The 27,511-nt window shown below is 37.2% G+C and overlaps 1 protein-coding gene across 1 annotated transcript in view; it reads left to right on the top strand.

Annotated features, from left to right (window-relative positions):
• LOC128120814 (cytochrome P450 3A13-like) overlaps nt 1–27,511 on the top strand; it is a 47,814-nt gene that overhangs the window by 7,596 nt on the left and 12,707 nt on the right. Inside the window, exons 3-9 of the mRNA XM_052755022.1 lie at nt 2,922–2,974; nt 5,023–5,122; nt 19,074–19,187; nt 19,446–19,534; nt 20,145–20,293; nt 26,038–26,165; nt 27,379–27,445. Of these exons, the coding sequence (XP_052610982.1) occupies nt 2,922–2,974; nt 5,023–5,122; nt 19,074–19,187; nt 19,446–19,534; nt 20,145–20,293; nt 26,038–26,165; nt 27,379–27,445 (700 nt within the window). The remainder of the gene's footprint in view (nt 1–2,921; nt 2,975–5,022; nt 5,123–19,073; nt 19,188–19,445; nt 19,535–20,144; nt 20,294–26,037; nt 26,166–27,378; nt 27,446–27,511) is intronic.

The following is a 27,511-nucleotide window of genomic DNA, read 5'->3' as shown; positions in this document are numbered from 1 at the left end:
TGTCAAGAGTCAGTGAAGGCCCAAAGTGAATCAAGTTGTGAAGAGGTGAAGGGGTGAACTATCAAATCAATTTATCATGCAATACATTGATGGGCTTGAGGACACCTGTTTTCTAAATAAGCTAAGCAAGGATTTTAAAATAAGAAGTCAAGGAACAGCCAGCAGCAATATGCAGAAAAATCCATTCTATAGGTAGCCTAGGTTGCAAGAGTTGGCCAGAAGGATATGCTGGAGTAGCTAATAATATAGAAGATAGAACAAGCTTTGTGCCAATACTTGTCAACTGTTGCATGAGTGATGATTCAGTGTAACAATTATAATGTGTTTGACCCTCAGGAATAAGCTTTCTAGAAGAGGGGTCATTATCTCCTCTTAATATGAAAAAATAGAGAGTCAAATCTTTTGTAGTATGTTTCAGGGAAGGTCTAAGCCAATTCATATTTCCTAAGATCTTTTGAAAACCAATAAATGTTAGTAGTTACCTGCCAATCTTTGAGGGCAAATGATACTGTCCTCTGTAATATGATCTAAATAAGAAAAGGGAGGTATAATCTGTGATTTCTCCAAGGAAATTTCCAGCTGAGTCTGTTCAAAGTGATGGTGGATGGTGAGAAATAATTGAATAATTAGATTTTCAAGAGGTACTGAAATCCCCTAAGTAATAAATAATCATGAGAGAAGGGTACTTTTTTCTAACTGGGAGTAAGATTTGAGCAATAAATTGTTGACACAAGTTGGGGCTCTTGGCCATACTATGAAGTAGCATCTTCATTTATCTTTCATTGTAAGTATCTGAAAACTAGAGGAAGGAAGTCTAAAAGGAAAATGAGGAGAGTCCTGAGGAGGATGGGGTTTGACTCAGTTAAACAAGTAGGAGCCCATTCAGGCAATTTTATAACTTCACCAGCAAAAAGGAAGTTTCTTCTCATCCTCTGAGGTATCATGAAGTAAAAGTAATTCAAGAAATTAAGCTACCTCCTGGTCCTCAGGGCCTTATATCTCTATTTTGGGCATGTTATTTTTATCTTGTGTCACCCAGTTTCTTTTGGCATATTTTGGCTACATCTACAAGGGTGTTGAATTACAAATGAATCATATTCAAGCTGTAGATATAACAAATCATGTATAAAATTTGACAGTGCAAACCCAAAACAGGAAATGCATGTGGGGCTCATATGTGATATTCTGTCTTTAAACTTCCACCTACATGTTCCCATGTCTTTAAATTTACAGAACCTTATACAGTAAACCAAGGGTATATTTTTAAATGAAAGTAAAGAATTTATCAAAGTACCATAGTGATACATGACAAATTAGAAGCATATGAATAAAAAGAGATTGTTCTTTAGAATCTTTTCCTCCTATGTTACTCTCAGCTATTCCTCCACCCTTTCTTTCTTACAGGCCCCACGTCTGACTCTTTTGTACTCATTCTTGATGATTTCTAGTAATCTCAGTACCTGCATAGAGCACCACATTACATGAACCGGAAGGAATGATCCCAGTGGTCAAGGTGATGAGACCACGTATGACAAATAAAGAAGACATGTAGCTATCACCAGGAGGTCTTGCCTAAAATAATGAGTTATATCAGAAGAGTATTAAGCAGAAAGCTTCCTACATGGTATATGTAAAAGGGAAATGGCCAAGTCTAGCACACACTTAAATCATAAAAGGCTGGCAAAAAGAACACAGGTATCCATACCTCAGTCACAGATGCTTAGGACTGAAGCACAGACCAGGAGAAATTCAAATCTCTAAGAAACTACAACCTTCACTCTTTTGAGGAGCTGACTCTAGCCCTAGATTGGTTCTTGCCAACTCATTTCATGGACAGGGACCCAGAAGTAATGTTCCCTTTGTAATTTCATTAGGATCTCAGAGAATACCTTGGATCAGTCTGGCTCTAAATACTAGGCTCTACACACTAGGCTCCTGCCTGGAGACATAGTTTTGCATAGTTGACATTCATAGTCGCTGAATATGGAATTCCCTTCTGTAGAATGCTTGCCTAGAATGGACAAATCCCTGGGCTTGAACCCAGCATCATAAAAACTGGACATGGGGGCACACACTTGTAATTACTACACTCAGAAGGATCAGCATTTCAAGGTCAGTTTAGATACAAAGAGATTTTGGGTCCAAGATGAGTTTTTAGGATTCTATCCACCAAAAATACAATTGCCACTTATTGATTACATGGATTTTTTCCCTAAGGTTCCAAAGTGAAAGTTCAAACCAAACATTAACTCATATGTTTTCTTTATGTGAGGCAGCATATCCTCATCTTTCCATAATGAACAGGGACACTAGAAGCAAAATCATTTGCCTCTACTTCCTTGTTCCTTTTCATTTAATATTATGAAAGACAATTATATAAATCTAATATGCTATATATATATATATATATATATATATATATATATATATATATATATATATATCAATGTTGTCTTCAACTTACTGACTATACTGAATCCTGGAAAAGTCATCAAGTGAGTGAAAGGGGCAGTGAGCAGTGAGAAGCAAATAGATTTTGCACAGTCATGGCAATCTCTCTGACTCTTGGTGCCCTCAGGCACCCAAGGAATGGGAAAAGACAAGAGTGTTTCAGGATTTCAGAGTCAAAACAAAAGCAAAGAGCTACCAAAGAAAAAGACAGTTGCTACTTTTAATAAAGAAGTACAATTTTGGAATGTACAATATACAGAAATGAAATCATGAATAACTAAATTCCCTGTGTCAAGTGTCTCCTTTATTTTCTTTTTTCTCTTAGAGAATGTGGAAGGATTTCTTCTAATTGCTTGGTAGGAAAATTAAATAATGAGCCTGATGTCCTGGGGTTTTAGTCATTTGTTTCCCATTTAGTGGCCAATACAGGTAGAAAAATAATGACTTTTCATTTTCTTTTCTTTTCCCAGGGCATATCACAATACGATATAGAATGCCATAAAAAGTATGGAGATATATGGGGGTGAGTATTCTGCAATTGTCCAATATATACATTTGTTATGATGTGACACCAAACTGAATTGGAGAACCTTTTTAGTCCATAGTTAATTGGGTCACAGTTGCCTGTTTTAAAGTATCTGAAAGCCTGTCCTGCCTAGGGTTCCATATAAAAGTTGTTGCCCACAGTCTGAATTAAGATGAGGACATTGCAGGTAATGATTTGTCTCCATCCTTTGATGTTACAGATACACCTAGCCTTACTTAAATCCAGTGTCTTATAAGGATTCCTGCCTCTATTTATTCTTCCTTGAGATTTTTAAAAATTGTGAAATATGCATTAATTCAGATATATGTAATATGTGCTCATAAATTCAGAAGAATGACCCAGTCCATATTGATTTACATTTAGATAAAAGCAAAAGTAATTTTATAAAAAAGATATTTCCAGTAAATGTGAACTTTTCAAATATAGGCTAAGGGGAAAATAAGCATATTTGTAGTTATTATTTTTGTTTAATTTAATGTGTGTATAAAGTATGTTTTTTATTTTTATTACTTCATTTTTTGATTGAGGTTATAATATAATTGCATCTTTTCTCCTTTCCCTTCCTCCTTCAAATACATCCTCTGGATTTCACTAATTGTTTAAATGTGGTGGTATTGTGTTCCCCAAAATATTGTGCACCCTAATAAACTTATCTGGAGTCAGAGACAGAACAGCCATGAGATATAAAGACTAGAAAATGGTGGCACTGACACCTTTAATCCTAGCATTCCAGAGGCAGAAATCCAGGTATTCAAGCCAAGCATGGTGACTCATGCCTTTAATCCTAGAAAGCGAGCCTTTAATCCCAGGGAGTGATGGCAGAAAGCAGAAAGGTATATAAGGCATGAGGACCAGAAACTAGAAGCATTTGGCTGGTTAAGCTTTTAGGCTTTGGAGCAGCACAGTTCAGCTGAGATCCATTTGAATGAGGACTCAGAAGCTTCCAGTCTGAGGAAACAGGATCAGCTGAGGAATTGGCGAGGTGAAGTAGCTGTGGCCTGTTCTGTCTCTATGATCTTCCAGCATTCACCCCAATAACTGGCCTCAGGTTTGATTTTATTAATAAGAACTTTTAAGATTCATGCTACACATGACTATATGTATACATAAGTGCATTTATATTCGTATGTATGACCTATTCATTCTGCATAGTGTTTTTTGTATGTATGCTTTCAGGGCTGATCATATGAAATTGGGTAATCAGTTTGTGTGCTCTTCCCTGGGGATGATCATTGCTCTCATTTTTAGTAATCCTTACCTACCTGTATTTCTTTCTATAGGTTTGAGTCATCCTGGGCCTTGCCCTGTTGTTTATTTTTTTGAGTCCAGGTTTCCATATATCTGACGTTGGTCTGGAAGTCGCTATGAGTCCATATTGGCCTAGAAGTCTCTGTCTTCCATATCTGCCTCCTGACTACTGGTCTTAGAGTTCTGTGATTCCAAACTTTGTTGAATTTCCTTTTACTTTTCAATTCTTGTTACATTTTATACAAGGCATTGACTTTTTAGCAGAATTGTATATGGTTATTTCCTCTCAACACATACTACTCACTTTGAAGAAAAGGTGATGGTTGTGTCATACCATACTGTTGACTTCTAAGTTTGTTTCATTAATTATTTTGTGTGATAGTTGAGCTAACTGGGAATTTGTCTAGAGTCTCAGAAGAAGTGACGTCACTATGCTATGTGCCACAAGCCATGGGAAAGAGGTTCTGCCTCTTCCTCTCTTCTCATCCATCACCAGAAACCACAGTAATAATCACAAGATCTGTTGAGCTCCTGTAGCCTTGTGACCCAAGGCCATGGGAATGCTGTGCTGCATTTCTAATGGCCCCAAGGAAAAATTTCTTGAAACATTATTGATTTCAGTTGTTAATAATTTGTCCTTAGGGGCAGTAGAGTAGCAGTGAATAAACACTTGCTGTTCTTACAGAAGACCAAGGTTCAGTTCACAGAAGCATATATTATAGAACCAGAGGTAATATCAGGATCAAAATGTAATCATCTCTGTTTTCCCAATACAGGATATATAATGGGCTGGTCCCTGTGCTGATTATCACAAAACCAGATATGATCAAGAATGTGCTAGTGAAAGAATTTTATTCTAGCTTCACAAATCGACAGGTAGGTATTCTTTTAAATATGTGAGGATTATACAAATCAAACATGTTATATATAGGAATATGTTATGTGTATGTACATAAATTTGCATACATGTATTTGATAACAATTATTTCAACAACCAGGTATGAATATGAAAAAGAGAAGAAAGGTGTATATGGAAGTATTTGAAAGGGAGAAACGTGCAATTACATTATAATCTCAAAAATAAAAAAATTAAAATGTGAGTCTTCATTTAAAAATTTTATTATTCTCCCACATAGTCTAGCAGTTAGAATTCCTGGTTTTCACTCAGGGGGCCTAGGTTGTACTCCAGGTATATGAACACATGCATCTTTCAGAAAAAAAATTAGCCAGGCTGTGTTGCTGCATACTTTTACTCACAGCATTAAGGAGGCAGAGGCGTGTGGATCCCTGTGAGTTTGAGCCTAACTTGTTCTACAAATCAAGTTCCAAGACAGCTAGAGCTACACAGAGGAACTCCATCTTAAAAAGCAAAAACAAACAAAAAAAGTATTATGAGAGGTTAGAGATATTGCCCAGTGGTAGATTATCCTGGACCAGAGTTCAGTATCTAGTACCACAAAATGAACAAACATTTTATTATGAAATTCTTATGGATTCACCATAATTTGCCAACAATATACAAGGCATGCTATGAGTCCTCACGCTGTTTTGTTCAGGTGGGGGCTTCAACCTTTCCCAAGGAGAAATTCTTAGCACTCAGAGATAAACAAAATACTTCTTTCATTGGTTCACAACCATTGTTTAAGAGACCGAAACTTGCTGTCTAAGTGAGTACTCATGATGGCCACTTCTCAAGGGGGAAGAGCAGATGTGACCCTGGTCACAGGTAATGGACAAGCAGGGTCACAGAGCAGAAGTCAGTAGTTCATTTTAGCAGTTCTGCTGTCTCAGGGCAAAGACTGGCTGTTTCTGTCTCCTTATACTCTTGTCACCCCATAGTCCCTAAGGAAGCTTGGTAATCATAATAAGGTTAGAGTTGGTGTTTTCCTTTCTCCTTCAGTTTTTCCTAGGCAGTTTATTTTTTATTTTATTAGGCAGTGTGTTTAAGCTTTATTAGTAAGTGTCAGTGGTTGCATTGAAACTCAGTTTGGTCTGATGACAGAGCTAAGAAAATTTATCCACATTTATATACCTCCTTTTATAAACAGCTTAGAATGGTACTTTTATAATTTTTTCATTAAAATACAAATATATTATTTGTTTATTCCCGCTCATCTCTCCCTGTTCCCAACTCAATTCTATTTAGATAATATAAAATATTGAATCCCTGTGTCATTCAACCATACATAGTGTTATTCATCATTCCCTCTTCCCCTCCTTCTATATTTTCCTTCTTCCTTCTTTAGTTAAAAGTCCCTCCCATTAATCCCATTTCTCCTTCATATTACCTGTGTCCTGCTATTTCTCTCTCTGGGTCCCCCTTGCCATATTCCCATTTTAGTTTCCTCCTTTCTGTGAACACTCTGGTTTTTACACACATCTGGAAATTGAGGGCTAGGATCCAAATGTATCAAATAACATGGGGTGTTTTCTTTTGTGGGTGTAGGTTATCTCACTCAATATAATATTTTCTGGTTCCACTCATTTACTGCATGGTTTCAATTTTCTTTACAGCTAAATAATATTCTATTGTGTATGTATATATATATATATATATATATATATGTATATATATATATATATATTGCCTTTTCATTAACTATTCACTATCTATTAGTTGAAGGATATTTAGGTTGTTTCCATTACCTAATAATTTTGAACAGACCATCAATGAGCATGTCTGCAAAACATCTGTGGAATAGGATGTTGTCTGTTTGAAGAAGTGACAAGAAGTGGTATAGCTGCATTATGTGGTAAATTTATTTCTAGTTTTTTGACGAATTGTCTATGATTTTCAGATTGCACTAGTTTGCAATCACACTACCAGTGAATTATGATTCCATTTTCCTATGTCCTCACCAGCATTTTGTTGTTGTTGGTTTTCTTGATTTTCGCCATTCTCAGATGAGTAGGATGAAATATCAATGTTGTTCTAATTTTTATTTATCTAATTTCTATGGGTAATGAACAATCAGTTTATATTTCTTAGACATTTTTATTTCTTCTTGTGAGGATTTTGTTCAACTCCATTACCCGGTCCCCCCTTTGAGACAGAATCTCTCTACATAGCCCTGATTGTCCTAGAACTCACTATGTAGACCAGACTGTTCTTAAAATCAGAGAGATCCATCTTCCTCTGCTGCTGGAGTGCTGCTATTAAATGTGTGAGACACTATGCCCTTCATTCATATCTCATTTTTTAAAATGAGTTGCTTGTTTTATGAGTCTTTTTTTTGGGTACCTTATAGATTTAGACATTAAGCCTTTATCAGATGTATAGCTGGTAGAGATTCTCATTTTGTAGTGTTCACCTTCACTCAATTGACAACTTCCTTCTCTGTACAAACTTTTAATTTTATGAGGCAATATTTGCCAATTTTTACCCTAATTTCCAGACAAATGGAGTCCAATATTTGAAGTCCTTTATTACACCTGTATTTTTTAGGATGCTGCTTCAGTATTTTTCTTGAATATCTAGCATTTCAGATTTTACACTGAGGTCTTTGATCCATTTGTAGTTAGTTTTTGTAAAGTGATAGATATGGGTCTAGTTCATTGTTGTATGTGGGGATCTCTTTGTTTCGTAGCATATTTTTTAAGATTCTGTCTTTTCTCCAGTGTGTATTTTTGAATCTTTGTCAGATATCAGGTGGCTGTAATCATGTGTACTCATGTTTGAGTCTTTTGTTTTCTTCCATTGATATTTATATTTGTTTTTGCACCAGCAAGATACTATGTTTATTAATACTGCTGTAGAACATATTTTGAAATCTGGAGTGATAATTATTCCTGCATTGTTCTTATTATTAAGGATTTATGTGGCTATCCAGAATCTTGTCTGATTCCATATTGATTTTAGGATTTTTTGTTGTGGTGATTTTCTTGGAGTTGCCTTGAATTTGTAAATTGCTTTCAGTAGAATCATCATTTTCACAATGCCAGTTCTACCAGTCCAGAATCAAAGGATGTATTTCCATCTTATAGTGTCTCAATCTCTTTCTTCTGAGATTTAAAGCTTTCACTGTAGGGCTCTTTCCCCTGTTTTATTAGGTTTATTTCAAGGTCTATTACATACTATGAAGGTATTGTAAGTGGCAATGTGTCCATAATATACTTCTCAACCTGCTGGTGTACATAAAGGCTACTGATTTTTGTAAGCTGACTTTACTTTTTCCTGCATCTTTATTGAAATTGTTCGTCATTTCAACACTTTTTTTCTGGTGGAATTATATATATATATATATATATATATATATATATATATATATATATATATAGTCTGCATAAGGATTGTTTGATTTTTTCTCTTTCTATAATTTTCTCTTCTTGCTGTTCTGCTCTAGCTAGCACTTTGAGGATTTTATTGAAAAAGATCAGGGAGAATAGAAAGCCCTGTCTCATTCTTGATTTTAATTTAATTTATTGGTATTACTTGAGTTTTAGTCCATTGAGGATAATGTTGGCTGTGGGTTTATAATATAGAGCATTAATGATTTTGATGTTTATTTTTTATTTTATTTGATGTATGTTTTTTTTCATTCCTATTCTCTCTAGAACTTTTATAATGAAGGCTTACTGATTTGTTCTCAAACATTGCCTCAAAAGTATCTCTGCCGGTCGTGGAACTCAATATTTAGTCCAGGCTGATGTTCACCTCATAGATATCTACCTGCCTCTTTATCCTATGTGCTGAGCTTAAAGTACACAGCAACACTGTGTTGAATCTTCTATCATTTATTTATTTTTAGAAGATTAAGTTTTAATTTTAAAATTATGTGTGTGTGTGTGTGTGTGTGTGTGTGCATCAGTATGTGGGTAGGTGCACATCAGTAATGATAGTAATTTTTATCTTTATGTCTTTGTTATTTCATATATGTGTGTATTACAAGTGTTATTATGACATTATTGCAATCAATAGAATACATGCTAACATGGGTATATAATACATACATATCTATGTGTATATATATACATATATATGTATTTTGCTTCTATTCACATCCTATTACCTAGTCTTGTCTCACACTCTTACTGTTCCTCTCCCTCTCTTAAATTCTTTTTCCTTCTACTCTAATGTCTTTCAAATATTTGGTGATTCAGGGAATTTAGTAAGTGCTGATTACAAGAGAACATACATTGGAAAGTTATTTGCAGGAACATAGAGGACCTGTCACTCTCTACACTGCTGAAGTAAGGGAGAGATGGAACCACATGAACCCTTCCATTCTCCATGGTGGAATGCTGATGGATCTTTTCCTTTGAATGGTCTTGGGCCATTAATCACAATTTCTGGAATTTTAAGAGTGGATAGGCCTGTACATGCCCAGATGTGAACTTTTTATAAGTCTCTACCTTCCCTGTATGTCCTACATTGTTTAAGAAACATAATTTATATTTATTTAAATATGTGTATGTGTGTGTGTATATGAGTTAAAGTGTCCATGAAGACTGGAAGGGAGTGCTGGATCCCCTGGTTCTGGAATCACAGGCAATTTCCCCACCTGACAGGGGTTCTGGAAACTGAACTCAGGTCCTTGTCAAAAGCAGTATATGTTCTTAACTAGTGAGCCACTTCTCCAGTTTAGTCCTTATATTTCTTCTGCTGCTCTCCCTTTTTTAATCTCTCCTGAGCCTTTGAGAGAGTGATTTAAATGTCATATTTAGGAGTGAGCATTTCGAAGCCACTTTTTTTTACATAGTCTAGTTATAAAATTCTATATTAATCTTTACTCATGATAAATGAAATTTCATTTTTAAAAATATTTTTATTAAGAGATTTTTTTTTCATTTTACATACCAACCATAGATACCCCTGTCTTCCCTCCTCTGCCCCCCAGGCTTCTTCCCCCAATCCACCCTGCATTCCTACCTCCTCCAAGGCAAGATCTCCTATGGGGAGTCAGCAGAGCCTGGTACACTCATATGAGGCAGGCCCAAGCCCCTCCTTCCTGCACCAAGGCTGCACAGTGTCCCACCATAGGGACTAGGTTCCAAAAAGCTAGTTCATTCACTAGGGACAGGTCCTAATCCCACTGCCTGGGGGCCCCCTACACAGTTCAAGCCAAACCACTGTCTCACCTATCCAGAGGGCCCAGTCAGTACCATAGGGGCTCCTCAGCTATTGGTCCACAGTTCATGTGTTTCCACTAGGTTGGCTAGTTGTCTCTGCACTCTTTCCAATCATGGTCTCGTTATCCCTTGCCCACAGCATCCCTCCTCTCCCCCATCAACTGGACTCCTGGAGCTCCACCTGGGACCTGGCCATTGATCTCTGTATCTGTTACATCAGTCACTGGATGAGGGCTACATGATGACAGTCAGGGTATTAAGCCATCCAAATACCAGAGTATGCCAGCTCAGGCACCCATTCGACGACTGCCAGCAGTCTATGGTGGAGTTATCCATGTGGATTCCTGAGAACTGCCCCCTCCTCAGCACTTGTTTCTCCCTATTCCCATTGTGTCTTCATTTATGATAATATCTCTTTCCTTGATCGCCCACTCTGTTCCCACTCCAGTTTGAAACTACCCCTCCTCTAAGCTCTCATCCCCCATCCCTTGCCCTCCATTACCCACCTCACATCCAGTTTGCTCATGTAGATCTCATTCATTTACCCATCACTGGGCAATCCATGCGTCCTTCCTAGGGTCCTCCTTACTAGCTAGCCTCTCTGGAGCTATGGGTTGCAGTCTGGTTATCCTTTGCTTTATATCTAGTATCCACTTATGAGTGACTACATACTATATTTGTCCTTCTGAGCCTGGGTTACCTCACTCAGTATGATATTTTCTAGTTCCATCCATTTGACTGCAAACCTCATGATGTCATTGATTTTCTCTGCTGAGTGTATATGTACCACATTTTCTTTATCCGTTCTTTCAGTTGAGAGGCATCTAGGTTTCCAGGTTCTAGCTATTATAAATAATGCTGCTATGAACATAGTTGAGCATGTGTTCTTGTGGTATGATTGAGCATTCCTTGGGTATATGCCCAAGAGTGGTATAGCTGGATCTTGAGGAAGATTGATCCCCAGTTTTCTGAGAAAGCACCATACTGACTTCCAAAGTGGCTGTACCAGTTTGCGTTCCCACCAACAGTGTAAGAGAATTCCTCTTGCTCCACATCCACTCCAACATAAGTTGTCTTCAGTGTTTTTGATCTTAGCCATTCTGACAGGTGTAAGATGGTATCTCAGAGTCCTTTTGATTTGCATTTCCCTCATAACTAAGGATGTTGAACAATTCCTTAAATGTCTTTTGACCTTTTGAGATTCTTCTGTTGAGAATTCTCTGTTTATCTCTATAGCCCATTTTTTAATTGGACCTTTAGGTAATTTTATGTCTAGTTTCTTGAGTTCTTTATATATTTTGGAGATCATCCCTCTGTCAGATGTGGGGTTGGGGGAGATCTTTTCCCATTCTGTAGGCTGTCGTTTTGTCTTATCGACTGGGTCTTTGCCCTACAAAAGCTTCTCAGTTTCATGAGTTCCCATTTATTAATTGTTGCTCTCAGTGTTTGTGCTACTGCAGTTGTATTTAGGAAGTGATATCCAGTGCCAATGCGTTCAAGACTGCTTCCTACTTTCTCTTCTATCAGGTTCAGAGTAACTGGATTTATGTTGAGGTCTTTGATCCAGTTGGACTTAAGTTTTGTGCATGGTGACAGATATGGATCTATTTGAAATCTTCTGCATGTTGACACCCAGTTATGCCAGCACCATTTGTTGAAGATGCTTTCTTTTTTCCATTGTACAGTTTTGGCTGCTTTGTCAAAAATTAGGTGTTCATACATGTGTGTATTAATGTCAGTGTCTTCAATTTGCTTCCATTGGTCCACATGTCAGTTTTTATGCCAGTACCAAGCTGTTTTTTTTTTATTACTGTAGCTCTATATTAGAGCTTAAAGTCAGGGATTGTGATGCCTCCAGAGGTTGCTTTATTGTACAGGACTCTTTCAGCTATCCTGGGTTTTTTGTTTTTCCATATGAAGTTCAGTATTGTTCTTTCCAGGTCTGTAAAGATGTGTTGGTATTTTGATGGGGATTGCATTGAATCTGTAGATTGCTTTTGGTAAGATTGCCATTTTTACTATGTGAATCCTACATATCCATGAGCAGGGGAGATCTTTCAATTTTCTGTTATCTTCTTCAAATTCTTTCTTCAGAGACTTAAAGTTCTTATCATACAGGTCCTTTGCTTGCTTAGTGAGAGTTACCCTAAGGCATTTTATATCATTTGTGGCTATTGTAAAAGGTGATGTTTCTCTGATTTCTTTCTCAGCCCTTTTATCATTGTATAGAGGATGGCTACTGATTTTTTTTTAGTTAATCTTATATCCTGCCACATTACTGAAGGATTTTATCAGCTGTAGGAGTTCCCTGGTAGAATTTATGGGGTCACTTATGTACACTATCATATCATCTGCAAATAAAGTTTGACTTCTTCCTTTCCAATTTCTATCACTTTGATCTCCTTTTTTTGTCTTATTGTTCTAGATAGAACTTCAAGTACTATACTGAATAAATATGGGGAGAGTGGACAGCCTTGTTAGGTTCCTGATTTTAGTGGAATCACTTTGAGTTTCTCTCCATTTAATTTGATGTTGGCTGTTGGCTTGCTATAAATTGCCTTTATTGTGATTAGATATGTTCCTTCTATTCCTGATCTCTCTTGGAACTTTAACATGAAGGGGTGTTAGATTTTGTCAAAGGCTTTTTCAGCATCTAATGAGATGATCATGTGGTTTTCTTTCTTTCAGTTTGTTTATATGGTGTATTACATTAACAGATTTTCATATGTTGAACCATCCTTGCATCCCTGGGATGAAGCCTACTTGGTCATGGTGAATTTTTTTTGATGTGTTCTTGGATTCGGTTAGCCAGTATTTTACTGAATATTTTTGTATCAATGTTCATGAGAGAGATTGGTCTGTAATTCTCTTTCTTTGTTTCATCTTTGTGTGGTTTGGGTATCAGGGTAACTTTAGCCTCATAAAAGAAGTTTGGTAATGTTCCTTCTGTTTCTATTGTGTGGAACAATTTGAAGAGTATTGGAGTTAGTTCTTCTTTGAAATTCTGGTAGAATTCTGCACTGAAACCATCTGGTCCTGAAATTGTTTTTTTGCTTGAGAGACTTTAATGACTGTTTCTTTTCCTAAATGCTTATTGGCCTATCTAAATAGTTTATCTGGTCTATATTTAATTTGGTATGTGGTACCTATTCAGAAAAATGTCCATTTCTTTCAGATTTTCCAATTTTGTGGAATACAGATTTTTGAAGTATAATCTGATTCTCTGGATTTCCTCATTGTCTGTTGTTAAGTCTCCCTTTTCATTTCTGATTTTTTTAATTTGGATGCTCTCTCTATGCCTTTTGATTAATTTGGATAAGAGCTTGTCTATCTTGTTGATGTTTTCAAAGAACCGGCTCTTTGTTTTATTGATTCTTTGTATTGTTCTCTTTGATTCTATTTCATTGATTTCATCCCTCAATTTGATTATTTGTTGACGTCGATTCCTGACTTTGCTTCTTCTTGTTCTAGAGTTTTCAGGTGTGCTGTTAAGTCACTAGTGTGAGATTTCTCCAACGTCTCTATGTGGGCATTTAGTGCTATGATTTTTCCTCTTAGCCCTGCTTTCACAGTGTCCCATTAGTTTGGGCATGTTGTACTTTCATTTTCATTGAATTCTAGGAAATCTTTCAGTTCTTTCTTTATTTCTTCCTCAACTCATTGGAGATTCATTTGGTCATTGTTCAGTTTACATGAGATTGTAAGATTTCTGTAAATTTTGTTGTTGTTGAAATCTAACTTTAAGCCATGGTGGTCCGATAAAATACATGAGGTTGTTCCAATTTTTTTGTATCTGTTCAGATTTGCTTTGTGACCGAGCATGTGGTCAATTTTAGAGAAGGTTCCATGGGGTGCTGAGAAGAAGGTATATTCTTTTGTGTTGGGGTGAAATGTTCTGTAGATATCTTTTAAGTCCAATGAATCATAAATTCTGTTAGGTCCTTATTTGTCTGTTGTTTGAGACTTGCAGATCTAACCAGTGGTGAGAGTGGGGTGTTGAAATCTACTACTAGTGTGTGGGGTTTGATGTGTGATTTAAGCTTTAGTAATATTTCTTTTACAAATGTGGGTTCTTTTGTATTTGTGGCATAAATGTTCAGGATTGAGACTTCATCTTGGTGGATTTTGTCTGTAATAAGTATGTAAAGTCCTTCCCAATTTCTTTTGATTGATTTTACGTTGAAGTCTATTTTATTAGATAGTAGGATAGCTACACCAGCTTCCTTTTTAAGTCCATTTGATTAGAAAGTCTTTTCCAAGCCTTTCACTCTGAGGTAGTATCTGTCTTTAAAGTTGAGGTGTGGTTTTTGTATGCAGCAGAAGGATGGATCCTCTTTTCTTATCCATTCTGTCAGCTTATGTCTTTTTATTGGTGAAATAAGACATTGATATTAATGGATATTAATGACCAGTGATTGTTTATTCCTGTTATGTTTTGTTAGTAGTGTTGTGTGTTTCTCTTCTTTGGTATTTGTTGGTGTGGGATTATCTATTGCCTGTGTATAAATGGGTGTATCTAACTTCCTTAGGTTGGAATTTTCCTTCTAGTGCTTTCTGTAGGGCTGCATTTGTGGATAGGTATTGTTTAAATCTGGTTTTATGATGGAATATTTTGTTTACTCCATCTATCGTGATTGAGAGTCTTGCTGTATATAATAGTCTGGGTTGACATCCATGGTCTCTTAGTGTCTGCATAAAGTCTGGCCAGGACCTTCTGGCTTTCAGAGTTTCCATTGAGAGTTCAAGTGTTATTCTGATGGGTCTGCTTTTACATGTTACTTGGTCTTTTTCCTTTGCAGCTCTTAATACTTTTTTCTTTATTCTGTATGTTTAGTGGTTTGATTATTAGGAGGCAAGGGGTCTTTCCTTTTGGATCCAATCTATTATGTGTTCTGTAAGCTTCTTGTCTCTTCATAGGCATTTCCTTCTTTATGTTAGGAAAGTTTTCTTCTATGATTTTCTTAAGTATATTTTCTGTGCCTTTGAGTTGGTATTCTTCTCCTTCTTCTATCCCTATTATTTTTATGTTTGGTCTTCTCATGGTGTCCCAAATTTCCTGAACGTTTTGTGTTATGACTTTTTTGGCTTCATTGTTTTCTTTGACTGATGAATCTCTTTTCTCTATCGTATATTCAGCACCAGAGATTCTCTCTTCCATCTCTTGCATTCTGTTGGTTATGCTTGCATCTGTAGTTCCTGTTCATTTATTCAGATTTTCCATTTCCAGCCTTCCCTCAGTTTGTGTCTTCTTAATTGCCTCTATTTCAGTTTTCAAATCTTGGACTTTTTCATTCACCAGTTTAAATGCTTTTTCTTGGCTTTCTTTAAGAGATTTATTGATTTTTTCCAATTATTTTGTTTGTCTTTTCTTCGAATTCTTCAAGGATAGTTTTCATTTCATCTTTAAAGGCTTCTATCATCTTCCTCAAGTCATTTTTAAGGTCTATGTCTTCTGCTTCTTCTGCTTTGAGATGTTCAGGTCTTGCTGGTTTGGCACCACTAGGCTCTGATGGTACCATATTGCTCTTTATGTTGTTGACTGGATTTTTGCACTGGTATCTACCCATCTCTTCCAACACTCCATCCAAGTGCTGTCTATGTCTGAGGGAGCCTCTTTTTGCCCCATTGACACTTTTGGTTTAATGAGAGCTCTTGGTCTAATCTGGGCTCCTGGTGCAATTGGTGCTGATGGGTTCTGTGTCTAAAGGCACAGATCTTAATCCAATGGGCCCCAGTAAGCTCTGTCTCTGGAAGCAGCTATTCCCTTATGTCTCCGGTTTTCACTGGTGTCATTGGGAGCTGGGTTTTTTTTTTTTTTTTTTGGCCAGGGGGCAGGTGAAGAGGCAGCTAGCTGGTCCCTGGGGCTCCAATGGCTTGGGGGATGGGCACGGGGTGTGCTCCTGGGGTCTGCCCAGTCTGAAGACAGGGCTTTACCTATTCCCAATCTGTGCAGTGTGTGCTTATGTCTCCAGTTTTCACTGGTGTCACAGAGGCGATAAATGAAACTTCTAAGACAAAAACTGACAACAGTGATCTGAGGGTATAAACATAAGAATCTAGAAGGCAATTAGATTGCCATCATATTCCATTTTGTAGCAACAGCAGTTGTGGTGATATTGTCTTCCCCAATATATTGTGCACACTAATAAACTTATCTTGACTCAGACAACAGAACAGTCATGAGATAGACAGAGGCCAGAAAATAGTGGTACACACACCTTTAATCCTAGCATTCTGGAGGCAGAGATCCACCTAGATCTTTGTGAGTTCAAAGCTACACTGGAAAAAGTCAGGCATGGTGACACATGCCTTTAATCCCAGAAAGTGGTGCCAAGAGGCAGAATGGTATATAAGCTGTGAGGACCAGGAACTAGAGCCTTTTTAAGCTTTTAGCATTTAGAAGCAATTTAGCTGAAATCCATTTGGATGAGGACTCAGAGGCTTTCAGTCTGAGGAAACAAGATCAGCTGAGAAGTTGGTGAGGTGAGATTATCTGTGGCTTGTTCTATTTCTCTGATCTTTCAGCATTTACCCCAATACCTGGATCCTGAGTATTTTATTAATAAGACCTTTAGAGATTCCTGCTATAAACAGTAGTTTTGTACACTAGTGCTTATGACATGCTTTTATCAGTTTTAAAATACTGAATATGGAGAGATGGCTCAGGCATTAAGAAAACTAACTTCTATCAGGGAAGACCAGGGTTCAATTCCTAGTATCCAAGTGGTACTGAAACTCATCTCTAAATCAAATCTCATTGGACCTGATGTCCTCTTCTGGGCACTTCAGGCACTGCACATCTTTAGTACAGATGTGTTACAGATATACATGGAAAAATGCTATTGAAATGTTCAAGTTAGAACCAAATATAGGGGCATATGGTGGAAGGAACTTTCCATTGGGAAAAGAGAATTACAGTGGTCTTTTGCTTATATTTCAGAATACACAATCAAGGAGAGATATTTCCATGATATTCAATTAATGCTCAGACTAATAATACCTAGTCCTTCAGTATTTGTGATAATTTAATGATTATTATTTCATGTCACTTCTTTTCAAAATAGCTTGGGCTGAAGGTACTTGTAAGTGCAAAGCTGGTCTAAGGAAAAGTTAACCAATATAGCCCTCTGCTGCTGAAAATTTTCTTGTGTCCCTCCTAGTATGTGACTGCTCAGACCCAAGTAAACACACAGAGGCTTAATTTAATTAAAACTGCTCAGTAATTATCTCAGGCCTACCACTGACTGTCTCTTACACTTAAACTCAGCCCATTTCTGTTAATCTATGTGTTGTCACGTGTTTCAAGTGGTGTCCCCTGACTCAGCCTTCCTCATCCCAGCATTCTCCTTGTCTGCTTATCCTGCCTATACTTCCTGTCTGACTACTGGCCAATCAGAATTTTATTTATCAACCAGTCAGAGCAACACATTTACAGCATGCAGAACAATATCACCCATCAGCCCTCCTATATGTACTCTATTGTTCTGGTTGCATTTTGGCAACATGAAACATAGGTAGACATAGTGAGCAAGAAAAACCTCAGTTGAGAAAGACATCTATCAGCTTACATGTAGAAAGGCTGTGGGGCACTTTCTTCATTAGTTACTGAGCTCAACTCACTGTGGTTGGTGCCAAACCTGGGCAGTCAGTCCTGGGTTGTATTTGAAACTAGGCTGAGCAACCATGGTGAGCAAGCCAGTAAGTGGCATTCCTCCATAGGTTTGGCTTCAGTTCCTGCCTTCAGGTTCCTGCCTTGTTTCCTGCCTTAACTTCTCTCAGTGACAGACTGTGGCCTGAGAGTTGGAAGATTAATAAACCTTCTACATCACAAGTTGCTTTTGTTCATTGTCTTTATCACAACAATATAAACCTAAGAAACCTACTTTTTCTGTACTGACTTGGAGAATACTTTTGGTTTCCTGTAGCTAGAGTTTTCCTGCCTGGCCCACAGTCACTCAGACCCAACCAAGTAAACACAGAGACTTAAATTGCTTATAAACTGTATGGCCATGGCAAGCTTCTTGCTAACTGTTCTTACAGCTTAAATTAATCCATTTCTATTAATCTATACCTTGCCATGTGGCTCGTGGCTTACTGGCATCTTCATATGCTGTTTCTCATCATGGCAGCTGGCAGTGTCTCTCTGACTCAGCCTTCTACTTCCCAGCTTTATTCTCCTCCTTGTCCTGCCTATACTTCCTGCCAATGGCCAATCAGTGATTTATTTATTGACCAATCAGCAACACACTTGACATACAGACCATCCCACAGCAGTTTCCTACCTGTCTTTTCACATAGAAAGACATATTTTTTTTCTACAGAGGAAATCATATTGAAATGAAGATTGTAATACAATAGCTTTATCCCACACAGATGGCTGTATGTATCTTTAATTTGGAGGCATTTTACATATTTTATTTATCACATATGTGTGCCTGTGTATGTATGTGTACTGCATGTGTGCAAGTACTCACAGAGAACAGAAGAGGGCATCAGATACTCCGAATTGCAGTTACTGGCAGTTGTGAACCACCTAATGTGGTTGCTGGGAATTGAACCAGAGTCCTCTACAAGAGGAGCAAGTGGTGTTAACCACTGAGCCATTGTTCCAGCTCCTGTTTGAGGAAATAGCATGAAATCTGCCACCTAGAAGAGGGTTAGTAGCTGTTAAGAAATATTGTCTATTTCATACAGGTTTTATAACTGTTAAGATAAAAAATCTAATGGAGAACAAAATCTATTTTTCTTGATATTTTAGTCTATTGGTCCACCTGGATTTATGAAAAAAGGTATAGTAAGATCTGAGAATGAAGAATGGAAAAGAATTCGATCATTGCTGACACCAACCTTTAGCAGTGGAAAACTGAAGGATGTAAGTTAATGAAGAACATTTTATTGTAAATGTAACAGAATCTATCAGAGGACTGGTAGAAATAATATCACACTACTTAAAGAGCTGTTGCTTTGTTCATTACACTGCTAGTGGTGGTCCTTTTTTGTTTTGTTGTTGTTATTTTGTCTTATATAGTACTTTTAAAAATGATGATCTTTTTATAATTTCAAAAGACTTGTTATTTGGGGACTCAGATGTTGCCATTTACCAGGAGACTATGTTGTGTTTTGTGCTTAGATGTTCCACATCATCCAAGAGTATGGAGATGTGCTGGTGAAAAACATGAGTCGGGAAGTAGAGAAGGGCAAGAGTGTTACCATGAAAGAGTGAGTAGTGATGCATGCATTCCCTGGGGACTCTGTATCCCATCTGGAGACCTCCCTCTGTCTGACAGGTAGCTAAAATTATTGCAGATCAAGAGTAAGGGAGAGGCATGATGTTACCCTGCTGTGAACCACACATTAAGTAAAATTTCCCACAATAACATTTGAGATTCTCTCCCTTGTGTACGTGATACAAAATTAGGTTACCTGTTGTCATCTTGTATGTTTTAGAAGACAGTTATGTAGTTTAGAACGAAAGAGTAAAATTTAGGAAAGCTGCAGATGTGGGGATTAAGAAACGTGGGAGGAGGATTTATGTGCTACATCAGAGGTCATTGGTTTGGCAAGAATATTATAGATGTAAATTTCAACAATGTAAATCATGAGGTTTTGCTGAGTGTCTTAGAAAAATATCAGCAAGAAATAAATTTCTTTTGCCTCTCTTTTATCTAACTAAAAAGGGAGAAGTTTCTGGAAATGGTGTGGGTAGTAAAATCATGCTGAAAACACCATGGTTGTAAACTCAGGCTGTGCTGATATTACTGCAGACAAATTGTCACATACCTCAGAGGTTGTGAGAGTAACACATTAACTCCCATATTTCTCTACTCAGCATCTTTGGGGCCTACAGCATGGATGTGATCACTGGTACCTTATTTGGAGTGAAGGTGGATTCCCTCAACAATCCCCAGGATCCCTTTGTGAGAAACACCAGAAAGCTTTTTGTAATTGATTTTTTCAATCCATTGGCTTTCTCTCAAGGTATGCAGTCTATTTTCAACTATATTAAGATCTTAGATTTCTTTTAATTAGCATACAACGTAAAGAGGTTCCTCATAGCATATCCATACACAATTATTATCTCCCTCATCTTTTTTTGTTAAGTGCTGCTATTTTATTTTACTGAACTTCTTTCTTTTTTAATTATTATTTTATTTTATAATTTTTTAATTTTACATATCACCCATGGATTCCCCTGTCCTCTTTCCTTCCACCCTCCCCCCAACCTTCCCCCCAATATACCCCTCATTCCCACCTCCTCCAAGGCAAGGTCTCCTTGGGGATTCATCACAGCCTGGTAGATTCAGTTGAGGCAGGTCCAGTCTCCTCCTCCCTACACTAAGGCTGAGCAAAGTGTCTCAGCATAGGCCCTAGGTTCCAAAAAGCCATCTCATGCACTAAGGACAGGTCCTGGTCCCACTGCCTGGTAGATTCCTGAATAGTTCAAGCTAATCAACTGTCTCACTTATCCAGAGGGCCTGATCCAATTCCATGGGGGCTCCTCAGCTACTGGTTCATAGTTCATGTATTTCCACTAGCTTGGCTATTTGTCCCTGTGCTTTTCCAATCATGGTCTCAATATTTCTTAATCATATAATTCCCCCTCTCTCTTGCCTATTGGACTCCTGGAGCTCCATTTGGGGCTTGGCCATGGATCTCTGCATCTGCTTACATCAGTCACCAGATGAGAGTTCTATCGTGTCAGTTAGGCTGTTCAGCCATGTGATCACCAGAGTAGGTCAGCTCAGGCTTTCTCTTGCCCATTGCCAGTAGTCTATTGTGGAGGTATCTTTGTGGATTTATGGGGACCTCTCTAGCACTTTGCTTCTTCCTATTCCCATGGGGTCTTCATTTATCATGGTATCTCTTTCCTTGTTATCCCACCATGTTCCTGATCCAGGTGGGACCTCCCACTCACCTAAGCTCTCTTTCCCCCGATACTTGCCCTCAATTACCCCCCTACATCCAGTTTGCTCATGTTGATCTCATCCATTTCTCTGTCATTGTGCAATCCCTGTGTCTTTCTTAGGGTCCTCTTTACTAGTAACCTCCCGGGAGTTGTGAGTTGCAGTCTGGTTATTTTGGTTTACATCTAGTATCCACTTATGAGTGAGTACATACCATGTTTGTCTTTCTGAGTCGGGGTTACCTCACTCAGGATGATTTTTTCTAGATCCATCCATTTGCCTGCAAACCCTCATGATGTCATTGTTTTTATCTGCTGAGTAGTACTCCATTGTGTATATGTACCACATTTTATTTATCCATTCTTAACAGACAAATATCTCCCTAATCTTACCTTCACTCTTGTACAATCTGGTTCTTTTATCACCCTTTTAATTTTAATATCACATGTGTTTATCTATCATTGCCAGATTCTTGGTATTTTTTGATAGCTATGAGATAATCATGTGATTTCTGTCTTTGAGCCATTAATGTCATGATTTAGATTTATACATTTATATATATTGAATCATTCATCCAACTCTTGAAGGAAACTTGAATCAAAGTTAAATTAATGTCATCTATTTCGAATGTTTCTCTGGTTATTTGTTATGGATAGTATATTTATTTTAAAAATGGATGTAGAAGTCACTCAAAATTATATTGCAGAATTTATTCTGTGACATTATATCTGATAACATTTGTTTTATGAAATGGAGTGCACATATTGATGCATATATATTTCGAGTAGCAATTTTGTGTGGGTAAATGGTTTTCTTAAAGTGTATAAAGTAATTTTCTACATCCATGTGGCTAGCTTTATTGATATTGGAATAGTGATGCATGCTTATTTCCTACATTGGTATTTGGTATTTGGGTACATTTCTTAGTGTAAGGAAAAAGCATTATGCTTGCTAATCCAATCTGCTAGTCTGTGTAATATTTACTTATCTTTTAATTTAAAGACAGGTTCCATGTATTCCTAACTGGTCTAGGACTGGCTATGGAGACAAGATTTTTTTGAATTCCATAGTGATCTGCCTGCCTCTGGCTCTTGAGTGTTGAGATTAAAGCATATATCACTATATTTAGCCTTAGTCTGTTTCCTTTGATAAAGGAATATAGACTTTTAATATTCAGACTTCTTATTGAAAGAATTGCAAAGATTCCTGACATTTTATTGTTTTTCTCCTGTCTGGTATTGTCTTGGCCCTCTTTTCTTAACAGGTGTCTTAGTATCATTATTTTTCCTCTAGCCCCTTGTCTGTATTTACTTTTTTCTTCTGTCCAATCCAACCTTTACATTATGTAATGCAAGCAGAATTCATTGTGAAAAATTCTATAGCATGACATATCATGGATAGGTCTTTTTCTCCTGTGATTATAATAAATAGGAATTTAATATGTATACATGTATTGTACATATGTTGTTTAGTAGCTCTTATTTTCCAAACATGAAATACAAATTTCTATGCTATCCTGGCATTTGTTTTTCCATTTTGATGTTCAGGAGTTACGCTCATGGATGTGTCTTTATATGTGACTTTGTTCTTCTCAAAGCTTCCAGTATACTTTCTTTATTCTGTGTATTCACATTCATTTTTAAAGTAAAATGGAACATTTCTTTTCTGGTCATTTTATCTGTGTTATACTCTTTATCTATTTTGGATCTTGATGGACATTCTTTCAGCATGGAACTCCGGTTCTATGATTTCATTGATAATATTTTCTATGCCTTTGACATGGAATTCTTGTCATTGCTCTATGCTGGAAGTCATAGACTTTTTTCTTATATACTCAAAACTTAGAAATGTTTAACAAAGTGATCACTGTTCATGACTGAATGATCTTATTATTCTGCCTTGCCTTCATTCCCTCACCTTCTGTCTTCTCTGTGATCCACTCTATCTGATCCTTTCCACGGAAATTTGTATTTGACTTCGTGAAACTGTAATTTATGTCATTTTATTTTGTTTTTTTATGTATATCTATCTCTTTATCAAATTACATCTTAATATGTAGATTCAATTTCCTTATTTCTTTCATCTTTTGGTGTTTCCTTGGGATTAATTCAGGAGATAGTCATGTGTTCATCTTTCTCCCTTCATTTGGAGTTTTTTCAGTGTTCAGGAAAGACTTGGCTGTAGCAGGGTTGAAATGATGTTTTCTTCTCTTAGGCTTGTGTTCAGGGCTCCAATCTTTTCTCCCAGCGGTCCTCTGATAGGTGATTTGTGTTTGCAATGACAGTTATCATCAATCATCAAAACCTCTATGAAATTAGTATAGCAGTTGACTTCAAAACAGTCATTAGACATTTTTTAAGGGCCAACTGTATATGGAGAAAAGGAAGACTCCATTCTCTCTATACTAACATGTTACATGTTGTGGGTATAAGTAGAAATAAAGGGAGAATATAGGAAATAAGTCACGGTGAGATTAGTGATTAATAGCGTGTTACTAAGTGGGACATAGAAGAGCAGCAAAAACATCATGATAGATAGAGTAAAATCTGGGGGTACAGAAAGATTTCACAGTTTGGGTTAAAGGTAAATTGGAAAAAGAGAGGTAAGACTGTACAGTTATATCATGTAGAATAGTCCTATCTCTCAGGAAACTGAGCCACAGAAGCCCTGTAACCAGGACATTCTGTGTTACTAAGATGGAAGAAAGGATGAATGAAAACATTTCCAAAAGCAAAAAATTACATAAGATGTGAATATTGAGAAACTGGGCCTACCTTCCTACATTGACCTTGGGTGTGGTATAAAAAAGGTATAGCTGTAGGAGGAAATGCAATTTAGTGGACCTATTGGATCATAAAAGTAAATGTCCAGAATATTGGGTTATCTCATCACTGCGAGACCCTCTGCACTGTTCTCCCCAAAAGTTCTGCTCCATAATATTATTTATGTTGACTTTCAGCATCAAGTTCTTCCTGGACCATCCTCCATGACTGTGATAGGTGATGATGGACCAGTGTGCAGTGGTTGGACCATGATTATTTAGTTTGATCATTTTGTAAATGATGTTTTCTTTATAATCATTGGTCTTATTTGTTACATTAGATATGAAAACACTAAAGTAGAGGAACAGGACTGTGTCAACAGTGTTGGGGAATATTTTTAATCCCTGCAGTAGAGCAATAGAGGGGGGAAGAATTGAGTTCTTGCCCTATCCTACATTAAATCAAGATTCTTCCTCAAACTCAGATGCTAGAGTTGGAGCTCTATGACATGGTGCTAGGCTAGTATGCAAAAGGCTATGCCTTTCATCACCAACACTGCAATTTTTCTTAATATTTAAGCAGATTCTATTTAGTAATCAAGTCTGCTTTCAAATTTGTGCTTCTTTGACTCAGCCTCCAGAGAAGACAATTGCAATTTATTTTCATGTATGTTTTGTGTATTAATGCTGTAGCATAAAAGATATATACATGCACCTGCTTTTTGGTTCTAATTACGGAGTAGAAGTAATGATAGAGTGAGAAAACTTTCATTGTCTAAGTAAAGACTTACTCCTTCAATTTCTATGTTGGCTCTTAGTTTCCATTAACAATTCTCATAAAGTTAAGGGAAACTCCTGCTGATCTCAAATTTCTGAGAACATTTCTTAGGAAAGAATGGTAGGTTTTATTTGAAAATTTTCAAAATACTCCATCTCTGCTTGCTTGTGTGAGTTGGATTTATTCTGTGTTGTGCCTCATTGAGTAGCATACAACAGAATTCTTTTCATGTTTCTGCATTCCATTGGTAAATGTTTTACTGATAATATGTCTTTGGTATATTTAAGTCATATTTCTACACAGGTTTCCACCACAAAATATATTCTGATTTTAGTAACAGGGCAATCGAAGCAACCAGATTCAATTCTTCACTTTCCCCTAGTTTTGTAAGTTTTAGAAATGCCTGTGAAGGACTGGAAAGAATTGTCTGATAAATATTTCATAGAATTGCACACTGAATCTTCCTGGAGCTGAACTCTTCTTTTTGTGTTTTTATTTGAAATTCAATTACTTTTAGGACTGATATACTTTTTATGGATTTTTTATGTGCAATTGCATGCACTTGAAACTCATTTATTAAGTTTTGTTTTAAATACAGAATTATAATACATAGATATTTCTTTAGATGGGAAGAAAGTAAGTACTTGGATTTCAGTACATTTTCTTGATATATAACAAAACATATGACCTTAGCATTAACGCTGTGTTTTTTTAAATATTTTTTAATTTTATAATTTAATTTAATTTTACATATCAGCCACAGATTCCCCTGTCCTCCCCCTTCCGCTCTCTCCCCTGCTTTTCCCCCAGCCCACCTCCCATTTCCAACTCCTCCAGGGCAAAGACTCCCCTGGGGATTCAGCTCAACCTGGTAGATTCAGTCTAGGCAGGTCCAGTCCCCTCCTCCCAGGCTGAGCAAAGTATCCCTGCATAAGCCCTAGGTTCCAAACAGCCAGCTCATGCACTAAGGACAGGTCCTGGTTCCACTGCCTGGGGGCCTCCCAAACAGATCAAGCTAATCAACTGTCTCACTTATCCAGAGGGCCTGATCCAGTTGGGAGCTCCTCAGCTATTGGTTCATAGTTCATGTGTTTCCAATAGTTTGGCTATTTGTCTCTGTGCTTTTTCCAAGCTTGGTCTCAACAGTTAAACTCATTTCTACCACAATTATTCCTGTTGTTTTGATATTTCACTTAAATTATTGAAATTTTACAATTGGTGAATAAAATAACTGTCAAAAGCTTAAAATTTTCTTTATTCATTTTTCTTTTCTATGCAGCACTCTTTCCATTCCTTTCCAGAATATATAACAAATTAAATGTCTGCATATTTCCAAGTGATGCTACATCATTTTTTAAGAAATTTATAGAAAAGACCAAAAAAGATCGACTTGAAAATACCCAAGAGGTAAACTAAAAAAGTTTATTTTATTCCTATGGTAATGATGTCAAAAGACACACATTCCTTATAGAAAGCCCTTTTCAGATATTTGATGTATTTGGTCTGTTAAATTTCTAACATGCCTTGAATTCTGCCAATATCTTTGAGCATTGAGATTGCCACTTGTATAACCCAGTTTTGCTTAATACAGTGCACATGCTGGATTAAGGATAAGGACGTTGGGAGAAAAAATGCTGATAGAAGGCTGTCAGGGATTCAGCATCATGTGTGAGGAGGTGCCACTGCTTATTTGCTAGTATTCTGGGGTTTGGAACATTTGTAGGTGTGGTTGTTTGAAAGAAAGCGGCTCCCAAAGGGAGTGGCACCATTAGGAGGTGTGATTTTTTGGAGTAGGAGTGGCCTTATTGGAGGAAGTGTGTCACTGTGTAGGTGGGCTTTGATCTCATATATTCTCAAGACACGCCCAGTGTCTCAGACCACCTGCAGTTGCCTGTCAAGGTGTAAGAACTCTCGGCTACCTCTCTAGCACCATGTCTGCCTGTACACTGCCTTGTTTTCTGCCATCATGCAAATGGACTAAATCTCAGAACTGTGAGTAAGCCACCAGATTTAAAGGTTTTCATTTACAAGAGTTGCCAAAGTGATGGCATCTCTTCACATCAATAGTGACCCTAACTAAGAGAGTTAGCAATCACATAAAACATAGCAGTCAGTTGAAGAAACACCAGTTGATGAGTATGAGATATTGGTTAACAAAATGTCAAGGAGAAGAAACTACAACTATGCAGCCAGGAGTCTGTCATCAACAGCTACAGGTGCTTAGAATGAGGGAAAGCAATGAGAAATGGTGTTGGACATGGCAGCATGATACACTACCCTGGTAGACTTATTTTAAAAAATATTTTTTCATGACAAGGTCTCTGAGTAGCCCTGGCTATCTCGAACACATTTTATAGACCAGGCTGGACTCAAACTCAAAGATTAACCTGCCTCCTAAAGTGCTGGTGTGAAAGTGTGTGCCATCACAACTGGCCTTATGATGAACTTTTTGTTCCTGGAAACGTATGGGTCAGTGTTTTGTGTTACTAGTAATTGAGACAACATTAGCTGAACTCTTAAATGATCTATTTCCTCTCATGAGAGTTAAACTTCTACATTTCATCCTTATTTTTGGCCTGCCAACCCACTTTCTGCTTTTAAAATTTCTGTCTCCTTTCAGCACCGAGTGGATTTTCTTCAGCTGATGATGGACTCCCAGAATTCCAAGGACATGGAGTCCCATAAACGTAACTACAGATAATTTAGGGTCTAAAGGGAATGCACAGAGGGAGGGGCTGATTCTTGAAATGTAA

Source organism: Peromyscus californicus, unplaced genomic scaffold (genome assembly GCF_007827085.1).
Source record: "Peromyscus californicus insignis strain IS unplaced genomic scaffold, ASM782708v3 Scaffold_2__1_contigs__length_46816999, whole genome shotgun sequence".
NCBI lineage: Eukaryota > Metazoa > Chordata > Mammalia > Rodentia > Cricetidae > Peromyscus > Peromyscus californicus.
The sequence above is the reverse complement of the archived record's forward strand: the minus strand, read 5'-3'. Positions and strand labels throughout refer to the sequence as shown.